We start from the raw sequence: 19,347 nt of genomic DNA, 5'->3' as shown, positions 1-19,347 counted from the left end.
ATGGGCAAAGCTAACGTTTTTTTGTGTCATTTTTTGACTTTTTTCTTAACTCTGTCATGCATTTCTAGGAGGAGATGGAGCTCATTAGCTGCTTCTGAATCATAAAAGCATTTTCCGCTCAAAAGGGAGTGTGCTCTTTTCTGTTTCTCTAAAAGAGTATGCTTGGAATAAGGAAAATAAAGATTACTTTTCTTTCATCCTTGCTTAACAGGTTCTTAGTGCTTATTTAAGTGTTCCATATTTTAGCCCTCAAATCATTAAATATTGTATGGCAAAGAATGTGCTGCTTTCTGGCTTTATTTAAACATAAACTGGTTTTACGATGCTGTACATACACCAGGTACATCTTTATTTTTGCTGTCAGAAATCTTTTATTTTGTTCACACAACACTGACAACTCAAATTCAAAACAAGATGTCTTTAAATCCTGTGCTTTTAGTCTTCCTCTTTGGAATACATGTTACTTGGAAATGGTTCACTTAGAAAATTAGGGAAAAGTACTTGTTCCTCGTCCTATCAGGAAGAGTTTGCAAGCTCTTGAGACCTCTTTTTTCCTTCTGGAAACCTTTTTGGGGAAGCAGCTGGCACAACTTTGATAATACAGAATATGGTGTTTAATTTTTACGTGAGATGAAATAACATGTATTATGTGATGAAAAAATGCATAACTGTAACTGTGTCCTTTGCAACTTTTACACTTACTTCACCATAACAAAAATGGACTTTTTCCTTTTGAAATGTGTGAAATATTGACGCCCTTTTGTTTTCTCTTGGATTTAATTATGCAAATAATTAATTTGTAAGAGAATTTTTGAGAGTAGATGTTATTGCCAAGTATAATTGAATGGAAGCAGGTATCTAAATTCATCTTCAAAAAATAGGATCTGGCCTTGAGATACTTCCAGAAGCTTGTCGAAAACAAATCATGTGTCATCAGATTTGTTTTGTACAGTTGCAGCCAGAGCGTGGAAGTGGGGCTGCGGCAGGATTGTGTTCAGTATGTCATCTGGACAAAACATGCCATTCTGTGTTCCTGTTTAGGTGTCCTGATAAACATGTACCTGATGAAGATGAGCTCTTGTTACTGTTGAGGGAACCTTTCATCACCAGGGGAGAAATTCTGCAAATATCAGTGCATACAATCTGAAATTTCATAACGGGGATGCATTACTTGATGGACTGTGAATGAACCTTATCTGTACATATACAGAGGACTTTGCTTTCTGAGTTCTGTTTAATAGAGTGGCTTCTGTAATTCAGGAGTTTCACGCTGTGTGTCATGCCTGGTGTGATTCATAAATAACTAAAACTGCACGATCCAAAGTACCTCTACTAAAATGACTGTTCTTGCGGGCAGAGTTTACAGAGCAGCCCATACCTCCAAATTTTTATAATGTAAGTTAATGCATCAGATAAAGTGAATGAATATGGAAGTCCTCTCCATTTTAAGAGGAAGCTGTCAGGCAAACAGGTACAATATTTCATTTGTTTGAGCTGATACAATAGGGCTAGAAATCTTCTTGATGAAAATAATTCCTTCCTGCTAGGTTTTCACTGGTATTTGAAGTTTTTCCTCCCCTAAGAATGGTAGCATCTGCAGCATGAAAGGATTAGTATTGCTAAATAAAGTATATAAATGCTTTCAGGTATCAATTAAATCAAGCTTTTAAAATAATCTAATATGTGTATATCCCTCATGAAGAAATGATAAATTAGTCCATGACTGACAGAGGTACCAATGTATGAATTTGTGCTGCAATTACTTTTTTTTTTAATATCAGATAGTATGTGATTAAATACCCATGAGAAAATTAAATTTACGTGATGAATGGGTGTGGGATGAAGGTTAAGCTATTGTGAGAGCTGATACCAAGATGATTGTAGGAAAATAATACTTTGTGTAATTTACTTTGTTTCAAGAGATTTCACTCTGTCAATTTGGACTGCCTTTTTTTGCTCCTTCCCCCCCGAATAGTTATCTTATTTGGTTGATTAACAGTGAATGCAATTGTTATCTGCCAAGTGGTAGCTTGGAGAATACCACATTGGTTTTATTGTACTACAGGTAATTAAATTCCATTAAAGTTTGTGGGCCTTTTCAGGTTATTGAAGTTTTAACAAAATGTCTGCTGCCTTTAGTAGGTTTGAGACTACTGCCATCTTCTGTTTGGTCCTCTTACTAATTTGAGGATAGGAGATGTCAGTGAAAAACTATTCTGAACTTAAGTAACCTCTCAAAGCTAAGATTTTTGCAAAGTATCTTAAAATAACACCTTCAGGAGCACATAGATAATATTTATGCACATTCAAGTTAAATGAAGACAGGCTGAGAGAGTTTGGCTTGTTCAGCCTGGAGAAGAAAAAGTTCCAGGGAGACCTTAGAGCAGCTTCCAGTGCCTAAAGGGGCCAACAAGAAAACTGGAGAGGGGTTTTTGACAAGGGCAAGTAGTAATTGGACATGAGGGCATGGCTTTAAATGGTGAGGCACTGAACCAGGTTGCCCAGAGAGGTTGTGGTTGCCCCATCCCTGAGAAGTGTTCAAGGCCAGGTTGGATGGGGCTTGGAGCAACCTGGTATAGTGGAAGGTGGCAGGACTTTGGAACTAGATGAGCTTTTAAGACCCCTTCCAACCCAAACCATTCTGTGGTTCTATGATTCATTCTATGAGAGAATTTTCCATCAAGAAGTCAGGACACGAGCAGGGAATTTATACTAGGAAGTTCTGTTAAAAGTTTTTGTTTAAGGTCAGTATTTATACTTGATTCTTGTATTTAGCAGACTGCATATATATTTACTTGTGCTATTCTGTGATTAGGGTTGATGTAAGTTCAAACCTATGTGATAGAATTTAATTCTAACCTATGGTTTTATGTAGATGTGTGTGGGGAAAAGGATGGAGATGAAGAGAAAGTGTAGATTCCAGTAAACTTTCTCATTTGGCGTAGTTTTAGTTGGTTTGGCTTGTTTTTTCTTAAAAGCAAAACACTGCCGTCTGAAGAATAACTTGCAGTTCAAAATAAAGGATTAGGGAATTTTCATCTGAATACTATCAAGGAATAGTAGTATCAAGACTAGTTAAACTCATGGATTGTTTTGCTATTTTGTTGATGATTAGGTTAGTTATAGGCCATTTATGCAGCTAATAGACAGGTCACTAAAACAGCATAAATAATTTCATCTTTAGTTAATCATTTTAAGGTGGCATCATTCATAGAGACCTTTCTCTAACAGTGAAATTGGCCATTGTACTATCTTCTATGATACTGATACTGTTTAATGTTTTCTAGGCAGCACAACAAATAATCGAACTTCAAGAAGCAGCCCAAATAAATGCAGGATTGCAACCAACTAATCTGGGGAGGAACAACAGCTTACATGATATGAAGACTGTTGTAAAGACTTGGAGGAACAGGTTACCTATTGTGTCAGATGATTTATCCCACTGGAGCAGCATTTTCATGTGGAGACAACATCATTACCAGGGTAAAACTGCCTGGTCCAGCATGCATTCATCATGTAATTTTCCAGACAACACATTGTTTGAAATAAGTTCTTTGTATATTTTTTTAATAGTTATTTAAACATACAGGAATGTTGGTTTTTTTTCCAAGTGTTTGTTTTTATTCAATTTCCATTTAAGTGTTTCATTATCTTAAGTCATCCTTTCATATGTATTGCTGTGTAAGATATTGCTGTATATATAATTTCATTTGTAATGACTGACGTTTCATGTTTTGTTTCTAGCCATTGTAACTGCATATGAAAACAGTTCGCAGCATGATCCTAGTTCCAATAATGCTATGTTGGGAGTCCATGCTTCTGCATCGGCAATTATCCAATATGGAAAGATAGCTCGAAAGCAAGGGCTGGTCAACGTAGCTCTGGATATACTGAGTCGCATTCATACAATTCCAACTGTGCCCATTGTGGACTGCTTTCAGAAGATTCGCCAGCAAGTTAAATGTTACCTTCAGCTGGCTGGAGTGATGGGCAAAAATGAGTGTATGCAGGTATGGTGGCTTTATCTCTGAAGTTGTTGTTGTGACTTGGAAGATTACAAGGGCCATCAGATACATTGATTTAAATAAATTGCCTGTATACAGAACAGGGTCTGAACTTTGGTGGCCATGTTATACCTATGCATGGAGTGTTGGTTTAAGTCATACAGTTAGTCAAAACTAGGCATTATCCTCTTTAAGCAGAATACTGTGGCTATATTAAAAATTAGCTGAATAGAAAGTAAAGTGGAAATGTGTTTTTTGAGATCTTACAAGATAAATAAATGGAAGAGACTTTGAAAAATACGTGATTTGCAATAGGAAGAAGCAACACTACTGCAAGATTAACTGGAGCTCTAAGTCAGTCTTAAGTGTCTGACTTATGAGCGATGGATACGGGCAACCTGAAGTGAAATGGAATGTCATAAAAGGAAAGGAAAAAATGTGATTTTAAGCAAACCTCACTGACATATGATTACAAGGTTGGCAAGCTGGGACCTTGTAATAATAATGTAATATAACATAATATATATAATAATATAAAAAAAGGACAAGATGGAAAAGATAACCCATCACTTCATGAATGTTGTCTATAGCATCTAATAGTTTTGCATAGGCCAGTGGAAACTTAAAACTGTTGCCAGTCCAGATTTTTTAAGATGAAAATTAAATGCTAGAAACTCATGCTATTTAAACTTCAAGAGAATGTGTTGGCTGTTGTTTTATGGCACTTTCATCTTAAAACCTTCCATTTTAGAAGGCTTTTCTCACTAAGGCTTATATATTTAACAGGGTCTCGAAGTTATTGAATCAACCAATCTGAAGTACTTCACCAAGGAGATGACTGCCGAGTTTTATGCATTGAAGGGAATGTTCTTGGCACAGATTAACAAGTAAGTATGTTGGCTGGAAGAGGCATTAGCACACATCAGAGAAAAATGCAGCTGAAGTATTTCAACACAGTATTTGAGCAGAAAAGTTGTTCCATATGTTTATACCAGCCTAAAATTTGTCACAACTGTATAAGAAAGTAAAAGTTTAGATGAGAGTTCGTTGCAGCTTGACGATGTAATGGTTGGTCATATTTCTAAGTGGAAAGAACTAGTTAAAGCAAACAGTGCACTAGTTCTTTCTAAAAGTTTTCTGTTTCAAGGGGTGAGAAGGGAAGAGGCAGGGAGAACAGGCTTGTCCAAAGCTTTGCAGCGGAAGATACATGTTTGTCCTGGGTTCAGCTGTGGCAGTCTCCTTCTTAGTAGCTGGTGCAGAGCTGTGTTTTTGACTTTCAGTCTGGGAACAACGCTGATAACACCGATGGTTTTAGTTGTCGCTCAGTAATGTTTACTCCGACCAAGAACTTTCTCAGTCTCATGCTCTGCCAGGGAGGAGAGGAAGCCAGGAGGAAGCAGAGACAGGACGCCTGACCCAAACTGGCCAAAGGAGTATTCCATACCATAGCACGTCATGCCCAGTATATAAACTGAGGGGAGTTACCTGAAAGGCCCAGATCGCTGCTCAGGTCAGGCTGGGTATCAGTCGGCGGGTGATGAGTGGTTGCGTCCTCTCCCCTTGTTATTTCCCTTATCATTTTTATCACTGGTGGTAGCAGTAGTGGTTTGTATTATACCTTAGTTACTGGAGTGCTGTTATCTCAACCCATGGGAGTTACATTCCTCCAATTCTCCTCCCCATCCCTGTGGGATCGGGGGGAGGAAGAAGGTGGAGAGTGAGCGAGCGCTGTGTGGTTCCAAGTTACCGGCTGGGCTTAAACCACAACAATGTTTTAAATACTTTTCCCTCCCTGGTTATATGAGTATTTAGCAACCTGATGTCTAACTGATGTCTTAGTGTAGTTGACAAAGGAGGTTGTTTTAATTACATTTTTAATGTAAATATCATATATAAAACCAAGGAAAAAAAATTCAGTGTATAAGCTTACAGGTACTTAAAGAAAATTAGCCTACCTCTTTGTTTCTGTCACTTCTGTGTCATTGTCATTGTATATATCTCTTCAATAACTGCAACTGGTTAAGGCATAGGAAAATGTGTGGTGGCATAGTTCAAAGTATTCAGACAAATCTGGTGTGTGATGCAGTATGGTAATGCCACACTCATTTCAGATAATTGAATTGAAATGACTAATGTGGTGTGCTTTGGAGACATCTTGCATTGCAGCAATCAAACACGTAGGTGCAAGCCTTGCTTTCACACATCTACTTTTGTAAGATTTTTCCTTTGTGCTGTCCAGCATTTTATTATTTGAAGAACATCCCTCTTGAATTCAGTAAACAGATATTTCAGCAATCAGATTTTGTTTGATGATGCCAAAAAAACCTTTCAGATTTCAACAGCTTTTAGTATGCATGGCATGTAGCAGTAGTGCTACATGTTTTGTATGGGTAGAATAATTCCTTTACCACTACAATTGTGGACACTTACGGAATGAAATCCATCAGGTTTTAAGCTGTACGCTGCAACCTCACACAGCATTTCAAGTCAGGAAATGATGAATACCTTCTTCTGTGGATACAAGAGAGAATTTTAAATAGGCAGAATGCAGTTACTTTGATGGAAAGTGCAGTGGGCTTTTTTTATGGCCATAAGGATGCTTAGTTCCAGTTGAGCTGAAAGAGAAGAAAGGGTACCCCCCTCCTCATCTTTTAGAATTTTAATTCATGCAGATAAAATAAAAGGCAGTTAAACTGTCTCTATTTGTTCTTTCAGGGTAGAATGGATAAAGGTTTCTGTTTAAAACACGGTTTTGATGTACTTACGGTTTCTTAACCTTATCCAAAACCATACAGGCATTTTTAGCACTGCGGTTGAGGTCAGGAATTTAGGAAGGTTACAGTTAGGACCAATGGCAGTGTTGAACTTGAGAATGTGTGACTACCGATTACCTGTGTGTCAACTGAAGTGGAAGTTAAAGGTCACCTTTGCTCTTTCATCTCCCTGCGCTGCCCATTTGCTGAGCCAGGTGATAGAAAGCATTTTTAAAAAGTCAGCTCAGGTGTCAAGAATGATGAATTGTAGAGAAGGAGAAAAGAAAACCTGCTGAAAAGTCCCCTTTTTGTAAAGGGGAGGTAGTGATACAAAGTCATCTATCAGGCTGTTGCTGTGGTAGTTCACTTCAGAACCTCGATCTAGGGTACAGAAAGCCTCTGAAAGCCAATAACATTAGTATAACAGAAAGTAATAGAAACTTTGACAAAGTTGCTTTCCTTTTTGTGGCTTTGCCTCAATAGCTACTCTTTTTAATTTATCACTATAATCCTCCAAGCTAATATTTTTATATAAAAAAAATATTCCAGTTAATTTCTAAAAATCAGTCAGACAAGCATTGTATTACTTTTGCATGGTTTATTTCAATGCTCATTCTGAAAGGGAGAAATGAAGCACTTTCTAGTAATAATTGATCTTGGAATGCTTTAAAGGGTTCTCAATTTCAGTAATGTGTGTGATAGTGTTCTCATCCTTTATCGTTATGCCTGAAAAGTTACATGTGTTTAAGGGCTATATACATACATAGGGATGAATTATGCCAAACCTTGGACTAGGAACACTTGAGGAAACCTGAAGGCATTGGAAGTATCAAACAAATAATCTCTTGGTTACCAAGAACTATGTGATTAACCTTCATATTTCTTCATTTTTCCTGTTGAAAAATAAACTCTTAAAGATGTGGGGATGAGGAAATGACTTTTTCCAGATCATGTTGATTGTAAATCTTTTCATGGCTTTGATGGGAGAGTGGTTAAATAAGGTGAAAAGATAGTTAATGTAACATCTTCCCATCTTGGTTTTTCCTACTTGTTTGCTCAGCAGAGAAGCGCATTTTTTTGTGTTACCATTCATTCTTCTTTCTCCAGTGTCATTGCTTGGGTTGCAATCGCAGTGCACTGGAAGTTTTTCAGACTTGTTTCAGGGAGTATCTAGAGATCTTAAATGCTTATAAAGTGTTTTCATTCTGAAGCATTTACTTTCATAGGTGTCGAACTTTAAGGAAAGCTAAGACAAAAAAGACATAAGGGACCTTACTAGAGAACTTAATGTGAAAATATCATTAGGAAAGTAATTGAGTACCCTATCAGAAATTTGACTTACATAATTTAGTAACTTTTTGTTAGTATAAAACTATTCTTCCTTGTCACGATGCAGGTCTGAAGAAGCAAACAAAGCTTTTTCTGCAGCTGTGCAAATGCATGATGTGCTTGTGAAAGCGTGGGCAATGTGGGGTGATTACCTGGAGAATATCTTTGTGAAAGAACGTCAGCTTCACCTGGGTGTCTCTGCTATTACTTGCTACCTGCATGCCTGTCGTCATCAGAATGAGAGCAAATCAAGAAAGTACTTAGCAAAGGTAAGATCTAGATGTTGAAAAAAAGAATTGGAGCTGCACGCCCTCAGAAAAAGGCTGGGATAATGTTCAATGCCCAGATTTGTGAAATTAAAGATACACAAGTTACTGATGGAAGGCTTTAATTTAGGCAGAAAAATCTGCATATGGTTGCTCTCGGGTCACTGCATGTAACTCTTCTTGGGTTTTTCTACTTCATTGGGATATCTGGGGTTTTATTTAGGTATGGAACCTTTTGTGAGAGAAAGGGAACAAATTGCATCCAGCATTTGTACTATATAATGTGGTAAAATATTTGCAGAAAGGCCTTCTTCGGTCCTTTAAAAAGTGCCATAGTTTTATGTCTATTTATCATTACTATGGATAATTCATATTAACTTTTATCTCAGTATTGAAAATTATTCCAAATAAGCCTTTTCTGTAAATTTTTACTTGTAATTCAAAAATATTTCACCCAAAACAAGCTCTGTGTCTTTCTCAGTTTGGGGATATTTAATCTCTCTCATGAAGAGAATTTAAGAAATGAAAACAGACTGTGGAAGGCAATCTGTTTTGAACATGAAACAAACACAGAAAGTATTTTTCTTTTTAAATTAAAGTTGGGCTTATACCACTCTGAAGGTTATTATTCTCCCTTTCTGGTCACATAACTGCTCATGATTTTTAGTCAGTGCTTAATATATTTTCTTTTAAATTAAACTGTAGGAAAAGTATTCTTGGGATGGACATTAAAATAGTTAAAAACACCCAAAGAAATACTCAAGTTCTTGCATTGAAGCTAATTTATTTCAATAGCATATTTTAGGTTCTATAAATATGCCTCATTTTCTACCCACCCACCCCCAAAGCAAAACCCAAAGAATCTGTGGAATGCAGTATTGCTCTTTCTTGTTTCATAGCAAGTAGTACACTTGCATTTATTTTTTTACATGCTTTAAATATTATTTCTAAGGGAAAAAATTACATTGGCCAGGAAGTTCTTGCGTCCAAGGCAACTTCAACGCGTACGAGAACTCCACTGTCATATTAATATATCTATGGGGGGTTTTTTTTATAACATAATGATTGATGTGTCTTGAATTTAAGTGCTGGGATGTCATCTTGAAATCCTCTTTTAGGTTCTTTGGCTCCTGAGTTTTGATGATGATAAGAACACCTTAGCAGATGCGGTAGACAAGTACTGTATTGGTGTCCCACCTATTCAGTGGTTGGCCTGGATTCCACAGCTGCTGACATGCCTGGTTGGCTCAGAGGGCAAACTCCTTCTGAACCTCATTAGTCAGGTACAAAAGATAATAATGAACTTTCTTATTGTCTGTAATACCTGTTTTCAAGATGAGATACAAATATATTTCAAAGCAAATTAAGAAAATACCAAGCCTTAAAAATGCTATTTTTTGCAAGTGTTGATGAGTGAAAAAATGGTAATTTGTCTCTGCAAGTAGAATATTTTAAATTACAAAGTGAGTCTTACTTAATGAAATTAAATCCAGTGAAATTGAATGCCATATGTGCATGAGGCATTATAGCTTTCCCTCTGGAATCATATTTACTGCAGTTTTGTGATGAACATTATAGAACACATTTAGAAATATATAGTTAAGTGCTTGTAACGTAGGAGTAGTGATAAAGAATTGTTAGCTTTCAGTGACTAAAAGGCAAACTATTTCATTAGTGCTTTGGTTTTTACTAGAGTTGACTTTCAGAAAGCAAAGCTCTGTCACCATCAGAAATCATTACCAGGGCTTTGTACGTTTTCACTTGAAGTTTAGCATGACAAATGATTAGACAAATAAGGGTGAGGTTTAGGGAGTTATATGAAGAAGCTGACTTCCTGGATGTGTACCTTTGAACTGACAGATACGAGTTTGGATTAATCTTGCTTTGGGATTTCAAGATTTTACTGCCTGTTGCTGACTGTTCTGAGGCAGAATCTAAGAGTAGGACATAGGCCGGTATCTCAGTGTAAAGCTGGTTTAAGCATGTCTATAGGCTAAGGGAGAATAAGTGACATCTTTCTGTTAATGTGCTTTTAGATAGTGTTTTGTTATTGCTTACTGTGAATGGGGTTCAAACATTGTGTTTTCAGAGATGTTAACTGTTCATGGTCTAATTTCAGCTCTGTTTTAGCTTATGTACAACCTGGAAGCATTTTGATGTTTGTTCATTCAGGTTAATATAAAACAATTGTGAAGTCCTATTACTCTACATGGGAAGCTCTTACAATAGCCTGTGCCCCAGGCCACTTCTATCTGCAATGCTCCAGTGTTTCCTGAAAACTGGCAAAGAACAACTGTTGTGCTGAATTTCTCGTAGCAGTCGTGTTGTTGATTTTTGAGATACGGACTTGATGATCCGTGTGGGTGCTTTCCAACCCAGGATATTCTGTGAATATGTGATAGCCAGCTCCTTTTGCACTATCCCTTATCTTTGCTCTTTCAAAGCTCTGAGAATGTGTATTTTTGTAGAGAGAGCACATGTCCAAGTGTGCTTGCATGTACATTGATACCCAACTCTAGATAAGTATGTGTGTGCATCTGTGTATGTGTTTCCTTCCCTCTCCCTACATAAAATGAAAACAAAACTTGGAACAGTCCATGCACTCAAACAGCTTAAGAAAACAAAGGAATTAAGGCAAAATCTGTCATGCATATGACCTCTATTGTCTGACACCAACACTGTGCTAAGCTGTCTTCTGACAGTGGACAGAAGAAACTTATTTGTGAGTTGTTATTTGTTGACGTGGTGTATGAAAGTTTTTAGAAGTGAGTGCCTGCTCGCAAGTCTGACTGTAGTTGGAGCTCATAAATATCAGAGATATTTTTGTTTATCTTGCCTTTAAACTTCAGGTCCATAGAGGGAATATAAAACAAAAATACAAAATTCTCTGTGTTACTGACTTAAAACTCTTAGTTTGAAAAAATACTAGAACCTAAACCTTAGAATTGCCTGCAAACAATTTACTCTTGAATTGCAGCATGAGGCATATGTGTGTCAGGATAGCAATCTGCCATAAATATCGTATTACTGAACACTTAAATGCCATTGCAAAATTTCTACCACTTACCATACCCACTTGGATAGAGAAAGAATCCATGATTTAGGAAAAGTGTGGCTAGAGAAGCCTGTAATCACGTCTTAAGATGTGCTCTATTGTGGGTGGTACTTTGACATATTGCTTCTTTCCTTCACTAGATACTGAGATCTACAGATTTTAAAAGGGATGCTGAATGTTAAGATCTCTCTAGGTTTTACTGTGGGTTTTGTTTGGGGTTGTTTTTTTTGTTTTTTTTTTAATGGAAGCCACAAAAGCTTTTATTTTGGGGTGAAATTGGTATACCCTTACATTAAGTGCCATAATTAGGTGGAGTAAAGTTACTCTAATGGGTCTTCTTATCAAGTGTCACAGGGCTTGCTGGGAATTGTGGCCTAATTTAAAGATTAACCACTGTCATTATGTCTGGTTTTCTTCCATTATGTATGGGAGTAAGATCTTTGAGCTGGCCCAGCTGGCACTCTGTCTATTTCCAGGTTTATTAGGCAATATGATCTGGAAGCCCTGATAAGGTAATGCCTTAACAGTTGTGTGTAGGGAGTTACTGTTTCATCCTCTTCAGGTTTCTGTTACTGAAAATATTTCCTGGTTTTCCATAAGCTGTTATTTAAAAGAAGGAGCTGATTGTTACTGAGTTGCTCTTGTTTATAGAGCAAATCTGTATGTGTGGAGCTGATCTAGAGTCCCTAACTGGGAAATATGTATATGTGTATCTCCAAATAGGTGGGAAGAGTCTATCCCCAAGCTGTCTACTTCCCTATCAGGACCCTCTATTTGACCTTGAAGATAGAACAACGAGAGCGCTACAAAAGCGGTGAGCTTAATAATGATCAAATTGTTTGGGTTCTTTGTAACTTACTGGTTTGAGCTTCACCTGATCGTACTGGGAAAACGGATTCTCTAGAAAACATACCAGTTTATCAAGTCTAAGGAAAAGAGTTCTTGATAAACTTTCTTTGCATTCATTTGCATTCATTTCTGTAAAACTAAATCTACAGATGGCTTGAGCTGTCTTGAATTTTCTCGAATAAAATACAAAGAAGAGTTTCGTCTCCCTTGTTCTCATATTACCTTATTGAGTATCACATGTTCTTTATGGGATTTTTATCTTTAGAAATTAGTGGACAGGTAGAAAATTCTTGGATTACAAATACAGAAAGGCATCATAGTTTTCTAGAATGTTCTAGGCTAATTTTGATTACAAGCATGAACCATGCAACATTCAGTTTCTTTTCCAATGAGTCAAGGTTTTAGTAATAATTTAACAAAAGATGAGTTCATGTAACTCGGGTGAGATAAACTGCTTTCCTTGAATAATCTGTACTTCGGTGTCTCCATAATAACTTCTTACAGTGAATCTTCAAGTAAAATGAACATTTAAGTGTACATGAAATAAAATCAGTTTAGGCTTTGAAGGAATGTCTGGGAGATGGGAGAAGAGAAGCAAGTTGCACAATGATGTACATGAGTAAGATATTTTTTTTTTTTTTTTTTCCTAAAACTAAATCCTGTTTAGAATTGTTATGTCAAATGATTGCTCAGAATTTAATTGTTCTTTCGTCCCATACAATTTCCTGGGAATCCCAGGAGAACAACTTGGAACAACTCTCCCTTCTGTTCTCTATTCTTTGTTACAAACTGCATTGTTCGCTTAGTTGTCCTTTTCATTTGGGAATCAGTTCACTAAATGTCTGCTTAAAATTCTGAAGTGTCTTATAAATTAAATAATAAACCACTGTCTTATTTTTGTTTGGGTGCTCCTTTGGAGGAGGAGGACATGCTCACATGCCATGATACTTCACTACATTCATATCCAGCAACAGAGGTTTCTGGGCCAAGTTCTTGATATTGCCACATGCATATTCAGTAATAACCAGTAAAATATCTTCCTACAGGCACTGCCACAAGCTACTATTCTGTTCTGTTGGGTTGTGTGAAGTATTGTGTGTGTGTGGTCATCTGATAAAGCAAAACTCTGTTTAATCACTGTCTGTTGTAGTTGTAATGGAAGAAATCAATTGTACTAAACGATGCACTCTATGGCACTTTGTGTTTTGTTGGCACTGGGCATGTCTGTTCTTCAGTTATGTATGAAAGATCTCCACAAAAGAGAGGGGAGGAAAACCCCATGGTTTAAATAATTTGATTGTATATGAAACAATGTTAGTTACCTCAAGAGCATGGCTTGATAATGTAAAAGCTAAGGCTATGCCTCCTGTGTGTTTCTGAAGAGTTTATATTGCTGTAGCTTTAGGAAGTATGTTCCACTGAATAGTATTTGGAGTAGAGTTTTCTTTGTAAGACACAAATTTTCTCAATTTCAGTAGGTAATACATGATTAATACTTCATGCAAATTGAAAGCAAATTCCTCAAACAATTTATTTTATTTCATGCATGTATCAAGTTTATGAAAAGTAATTTTTATTTTTTTCTTAATTTTTCACTTTCCAGATTCTGGGCAACAACAGCCAAGTTCAGTTGGAAATCAGTCCCACTCTGCCTCAGATCCTGGGCCAATCAGAGCCACTGCACCAATGTGGCGATGCAGCAGAATTATGCACATGCAGCGGGAATTGCATCCAACGCTTTTGTCATCTCTGGAAGGCATTGTAGATCAGATGGTCTGGTTCAGAGAGAATTGGCACGAAGAGGTATTTGGCTTTAATACACCTTCATATGTATGTAACATCTAAGGAAAAGTTAACTACAAAGCAGTTACCTAGAATTATTTTAAACATTTAAACATAACTGTTTGTTTTGATTACTAAACTGGTGTATATGTAAAACTGATTGTTCTGATTGGAGTTTTAAGGAGGTTAGTTATTTCTGGAAGCAATACAGAGGTTTCCCTAAACTACACATTTGATGGATGCCACTGGGATTCAAGCTGTTGCTTGTACTAACTGAAAATTTATATTCTTACATTAAGTTTCACGGTTACCAGTTTCTGTCTCCTTCTGGTGTCTGTGGCAGGTGGTGATTATTGTCTGAATTTTGAATTATATCAGGAGCAGATGGAGGAGCCACTCTGCTTTCATTATTTGCCTCTCAAAGTGTCCGGCTACTCTGTTCTGTCTACCTAGCACAGTGTTTGTTTGAAAAATAACACATCATTTTCTAATATATCACAAAGTATGAAATCTAAAGCTCAGCTGCTGTTGAAAGTGTACTTTGTGATGCAGCGTTTCCACTGCTCAGTTTGCTTGCAATGCTGATAAGAATCAGCTCTGTCATTCTGACTGACCCTCTGGTGCAATCTAAAAACAGAGTTTTAAATAAATGTTTCTGAGAGGATAACTTTACTGTATAAAATGCAGTGTCAGATCAGAAGGCCCAATATTCCTGACTGTTTTGTCTTTTTTAATCCTTAGGTTCTTAGACAACTGCAGCAGGGCTTGGCGAAGTGCTATTCAGTTGCCTTTGAGAAAAGTGGAGCCGTTTCAGATGCCAAAATCACTCCTCATACACTAAATTTTGTCAAGAAGTTAGTCAGCACCTTTGGAGTAGGTCTTGAGAATGTCTCTAATGTGTCCACCATGTTTTCTAGTGCAGCCTCAGAGTCACTAGCTAGGAGAGCACAGGCAACAGCTCAAGATCCCGTGTTCCAGAAGTTAAAAGGGCAATTTACAACAGGTAAATGTTTAAATTGTTTTATTAAATGTTACTTTTAATCCCCAGAGAAATTCCACTCCCCGCTCCTTCACCAAAGTTCAGCTGTGAAGGCATTCTGCTTTTCTGTTCTTCCAATATTTTTCCTGAGAAAGAATATAGAATGGAATATCCTTCTGTCATTCACCAAACCCGAAACTGTGGTCAAATCACGTATGTGTTTAAAGGTAAATTAGATTAGTCCCCTGTAGTATTTTTGCCATTTGCATAGAACTGCCTGCTACACGTAAGGGACAATAATTATTTCTATTTTACGGTGATGTCAGAACTCCAAATTGACAATATTATGCAAAGTCTTTCAAAACAGCTTACTTTTGATGAGGAAGATGACTTTAGTGTTTTGGATAACTAGATTATAAAAATCCTATTACACGAATTTACATCATTGTTAGGTAAATTGAATCAATAACTTTAATCAGATCTAATAAAAAAGCTACTTAGGGGAAGTGGCTTTTTTTGCTTCATTTGTTCTATCTGTGGAGTTACATGTGTGAGTATCTGATGTTGATTTAAAATTCTTACAGAAGCTTGTGTACAGTCAAGCATGGTTTTGATACATTTGGTGAAAAGTGTTAAGGCTGCACAACTGTATATGACAGAAGGTGACACTGATTGGCATCAGTGTTTTGGATTGCCAGAATTTTGAATTTTGCATAAATTCCTCTCTAAACTACATCAGCTTTTCCTTAAACATAACTAGTTGACTGAGTTTGACAAGTAGACTTGCAGTGATTTTTCAGGCATTTCACTGATAATGTTGTGAAAATAAGTGAGCTGATGGGAATCTTGTGAAAGCAACTCAGTTGCAGATGTGACCTACATATCTTGTGCACGCTATGTATTGCATGATGTCCTTTTTGAGGCACAACAGTTGCATGACAGCAGATAATGAAAGTCCTGAACCATATGATTAAATTTTTAATGGATGAAGCGTACTAGGGAGTGAAATGGAAGTAGAAACATTCTGCTTGTCTTTAATGGGAGCATATGGGGGTGGGGAGGGAAAGAATCACTGGACAATGATTAATGGCATAAACATTAACAGGTTCAGGTGCCAGATTCTGTATCTAGGATGGAGTAATGCTGGGCACACGTATAGACTGGGAGAGGAGTGGCTGGAGAGCAGCCCTGCAGAAAGGGATCTGGGCATGCTGGTTGAGAGCAGGCTCAGTGGGAGTCAGCAGCCTGCCCTGGCAGCCCAGAGGGCAAACCACACCGTGGGGTGCATCAAACAGTATAACCAGTGGTCAAGAGGTGATCATCCTGCTGTGTTCAGCTGTGGTGCGGCCTCACATGCAGTTCTGGGCCTCACAGGTTAAGAAGGATGAGAAGGTACTTGAATGTGTCCAAGGGAGGGCAGTAAACCCGGTGAAAGGGCTGGAAGCCATGTCCTGTGAGGAGCAGCTGAGGACTTAGGCTTACCTAGTTTGGAGAAAAGGAGGCTGAGGGACAACCTCGCTGCCCTCCACAGCTGCCTGAGGAGAGGAAGTGAAGGAAATGCTGATCTCCCTGGGATCCAGTGATAGGATGCGTGGGAATGGTTCAAAGCTGCACCAGGGGAGGTTCAGACTGGACATTAGGAAGCATTCATTACCAAGAGGGTGGTCAGACACTGGAACAGGCTTCCTGGAGAAGTGGTCAATGCCCCATTCCTGTCAGTGTTTAAGAGGCATTTGGACAATGCCCTTAATAACATGCATTAACTTCTGGTCAGCCCTCCATTGGTCAGTGGTCAGGTAGTTGGACTAGATGATCACTGTAGCTCCCTTGCAACTGAAATATTCTACATGAAATAGATTTGGACTAGTTTTTCATTTTTAGTAATGGGTTATGTGTCTTTACACTGCAATAGTAGTACAGTCAATTTGTTATTGCTGTAAGTGTTGTTGATATGCTCAGGTTTTGTTGGATTTAAGTTATTTTTGGTCTGCCATAGTTTCTTTCCTGTGAGTGCTAGAGAGATCTAGGGATTAAGAAACTTAAATTACAATTCAGTTACAATCTTTGGTTAAAACAAAAAATGGAGAGGATTTTCAAGTTTTACATGCTGATGTATAATCTTTGCATGTGTTTATGATACCCGAATGACAGGTAAGGTTTTCAGGTTTGCTATCTAAATGCCTATAGAATGACATATAAAACATAGAACAACAACATAGGCCTGGACATTAAAATCATGTAAAATCATCAAATGCAGTGTGTGTCTCGGTAAACTTCAGTTTATAACAAGTAATTAGTTTTTTTGTTGAAGAGTTCATATGTGAAAGTCTGATTAAACATGAATGTCTATGGGATTGAAATAATTACTTTGCTTAGTGCTAGATTTGATTTAATTAATAAATTCAGTGGTTTAATTCACAAATGAAGTGTGGGAAAACAAGAAATGAAACTGATCAATATACTTCCACATTTTTGTAATTTAATTCATTATGCAGAAAATGAAAATACGTTTTTTATTAATTTTGTAGTAACAGTAAAATGCACATAAATAAATGAATAGGATTGTAATTACTGTACTGAAGATAGCAAAGGCTGCTTTAGCATTATGGGAAACCATTTGTAAATTGTGCCTACTTTGTCCTTTTGTCACGCTACAAGGTTCATGTTTGTTTTTCTGCTTCTCAGCACTGGTTGCATTTAGATGATGGACAGATAATTACAGTGGCTGCCTTCCATTTCAAAAGTATCCAAGCTGAGGAGCTGTCTTGGAGTAAACTCTTTGTCTTCAATTATTTCCAGATTAATGTTGGCAGCTATGTTTTATAGACACTTTCAACTATGTTTGGTTGCATAATCATTTCCATCAACATCTGAGTTGCGTCTTGATTCCTGTTTGGAGCCACTGGGGGCTCTCATACCATTTCTTACATTCTAAATATTCATCTGCAGCAGTCTGGACCATTGAAGCTTTGATAGGTCATTTTTTTCCATCCTAATGTTATATATTTCAAAACCAAATTTTACTTTGAAATAATTTTTTTACTGGAACTTCAAATGCATGGCTCTTTGACCATCTGTTCTTTGTTCCTTCTCTCCTTTCCTGCTAAACCTTTGACATCAAAGAACAGAAAAATGCTGAGAAATGCTCCCTTTGAGAGCTTTCTCAGCAGTGAAAGGAGGAGAAAAACTGCCTCCATTGTTCTTTTGTCGACATATGATAGTTTAGAGTTTGGATCGGCTTCTTTCTGCAACCATTTCTTCACTCAAGCTGAATAGGAATGGAAAATTCCAAAGTATACCCTGAATGGGCGAGATAATTTTCTTAAGAGTTTTGCCACCCAGCACAATGGGATGTGTGGATGGAAACTCTGTAATCAGAAGGAATCCTCTCAATGTCTGAGCGTGTCTCTGAAATGTGGGGAGAGGGCAGGGGAAAGAGCTCTGTTAAAAATTCTCAGCTATTTTAGTCATTTTTTTCCTTTTCTCAAGGATGAGCATAGCATCACTTTGGTAGCTCTTTCTTTACTACCCTTCTAATTTTTAGATAACAGGATGTTATCCGGAAAATCCAGATCAAGAGTTTGGAGTTAATAACACATTTGACCTTCCTCTGGTCTTACCAGTCTTAATTTTTTGGAGCTACCAGAAGTCCTGCTTCATATTTCAACTTACTTGTCACTGAGATTTTTCGTGTTTGTTGATGCTTTCCAAAAGTTTTTGTGTGATTAAAATGGACCTCTGGGAAAGTAGAGAGTATATAAATGTCTGAATGATAACTTTAAAAGCAAGAGAGCTCTTCCCTCTTGGAGAATGCTTGGATCTTCTTCAGTATCATATGCCTAACGAACTGCTGTGTGATTTCAGTCTTAAGTGGCATCTTACATGGTGGGTATCTTGGCTTTTCAGTTGAGGGTCCCTGGGTTATCAACTTTTAAGTGTAATCAGACATTGTGTATGGTCAGAATAATCTTTAAAATCTTGCAAATGAACTGTTGCTTGCTCTAAAAGCATTAATTGCCTGTTACTTTGAGCTGATTAGGACTATTTTCTGCAAGTGTAGCAGAAGGCTTGTTTTTGGGGTTTTTTTTTGGTTGTTTTTTGGTTGTTTTTAAGTCTTTGTAGGTATTCTCTTTGTTTCTTTAATGCTATATTAATGTTGGTCATTATGTAGGTCAGGGGTTTTGGGGGGACAGAGGGATTGGTACTTCAATTTTACTAACTCAAGCATATTTTTCTTTTTGTGCTACTTCATGAAAAGTGATGGTACAGCCCTCATTCCAAAAGCAGTCAGCTTTATCTAGTTGTGTTAAGAACCATCAGAATTTTTAGG

General features: G+C 37.3%; 1 protein-coding gene across 1 annotated transcript in view; it reads left to right on the top strand.

Annotated features, from left to right (window-relative positions):
- LOC104404440 (transformation/transcription domain-associated protein-like) overlaps positions 1 to 19,347 on the top strand; it is a gene marked incomplete at its 5' end in the record, with an annotated part of 47,699 nt that overhangs the window by 15,823 nt on the left and 12,529 nt on the right. The window contains 8 exon segments of the mRNA XM_010012868.1: positions 3,288 to 3,483; positions 3,745 to 4,010; positions 4,791 to 4,891; positions 8,154 to 8,355; positions 9,471 to 9,635; positions 12,131 to 12,221; positions 13,860 to 14,059; positions 14,780 to 15,041. Of these exon segments, the coding sequence (XP_010011170.1) occupies positions 3,288 to 3,483; positions 3,745 to 4,010; positions 4,791 to 4,891; positions 8,154 to 8,355; positions 9,471 to 9,635; positions 12,131 to 12,221; positions 13,860 to 14,059; positions 14,780 to 15,041 (1,483 nt within the window).

The sequence above is a fragment of the Nestor notabilis genome, unplaced genomic scaffold (genome assembly GCF_000696875.1).
Source record: "Nestor notabilis isolate BGI_N333 unplaced genomic scaffold, ASM69687v1 scaffold6004, whole genome shotgun sequence".
Classification (NCBI taxonomy): Eukaryota; Metazoa; Chordata; class Aves; order Psittaciformes; family Psittacidae; genus Nestor; species Nestor notabilis.
The sequence above is the reverse complement of the archived record's forward strand: the minus strand, read 5'-3'. Positions and strand labels throughout refer to the sequence as shown.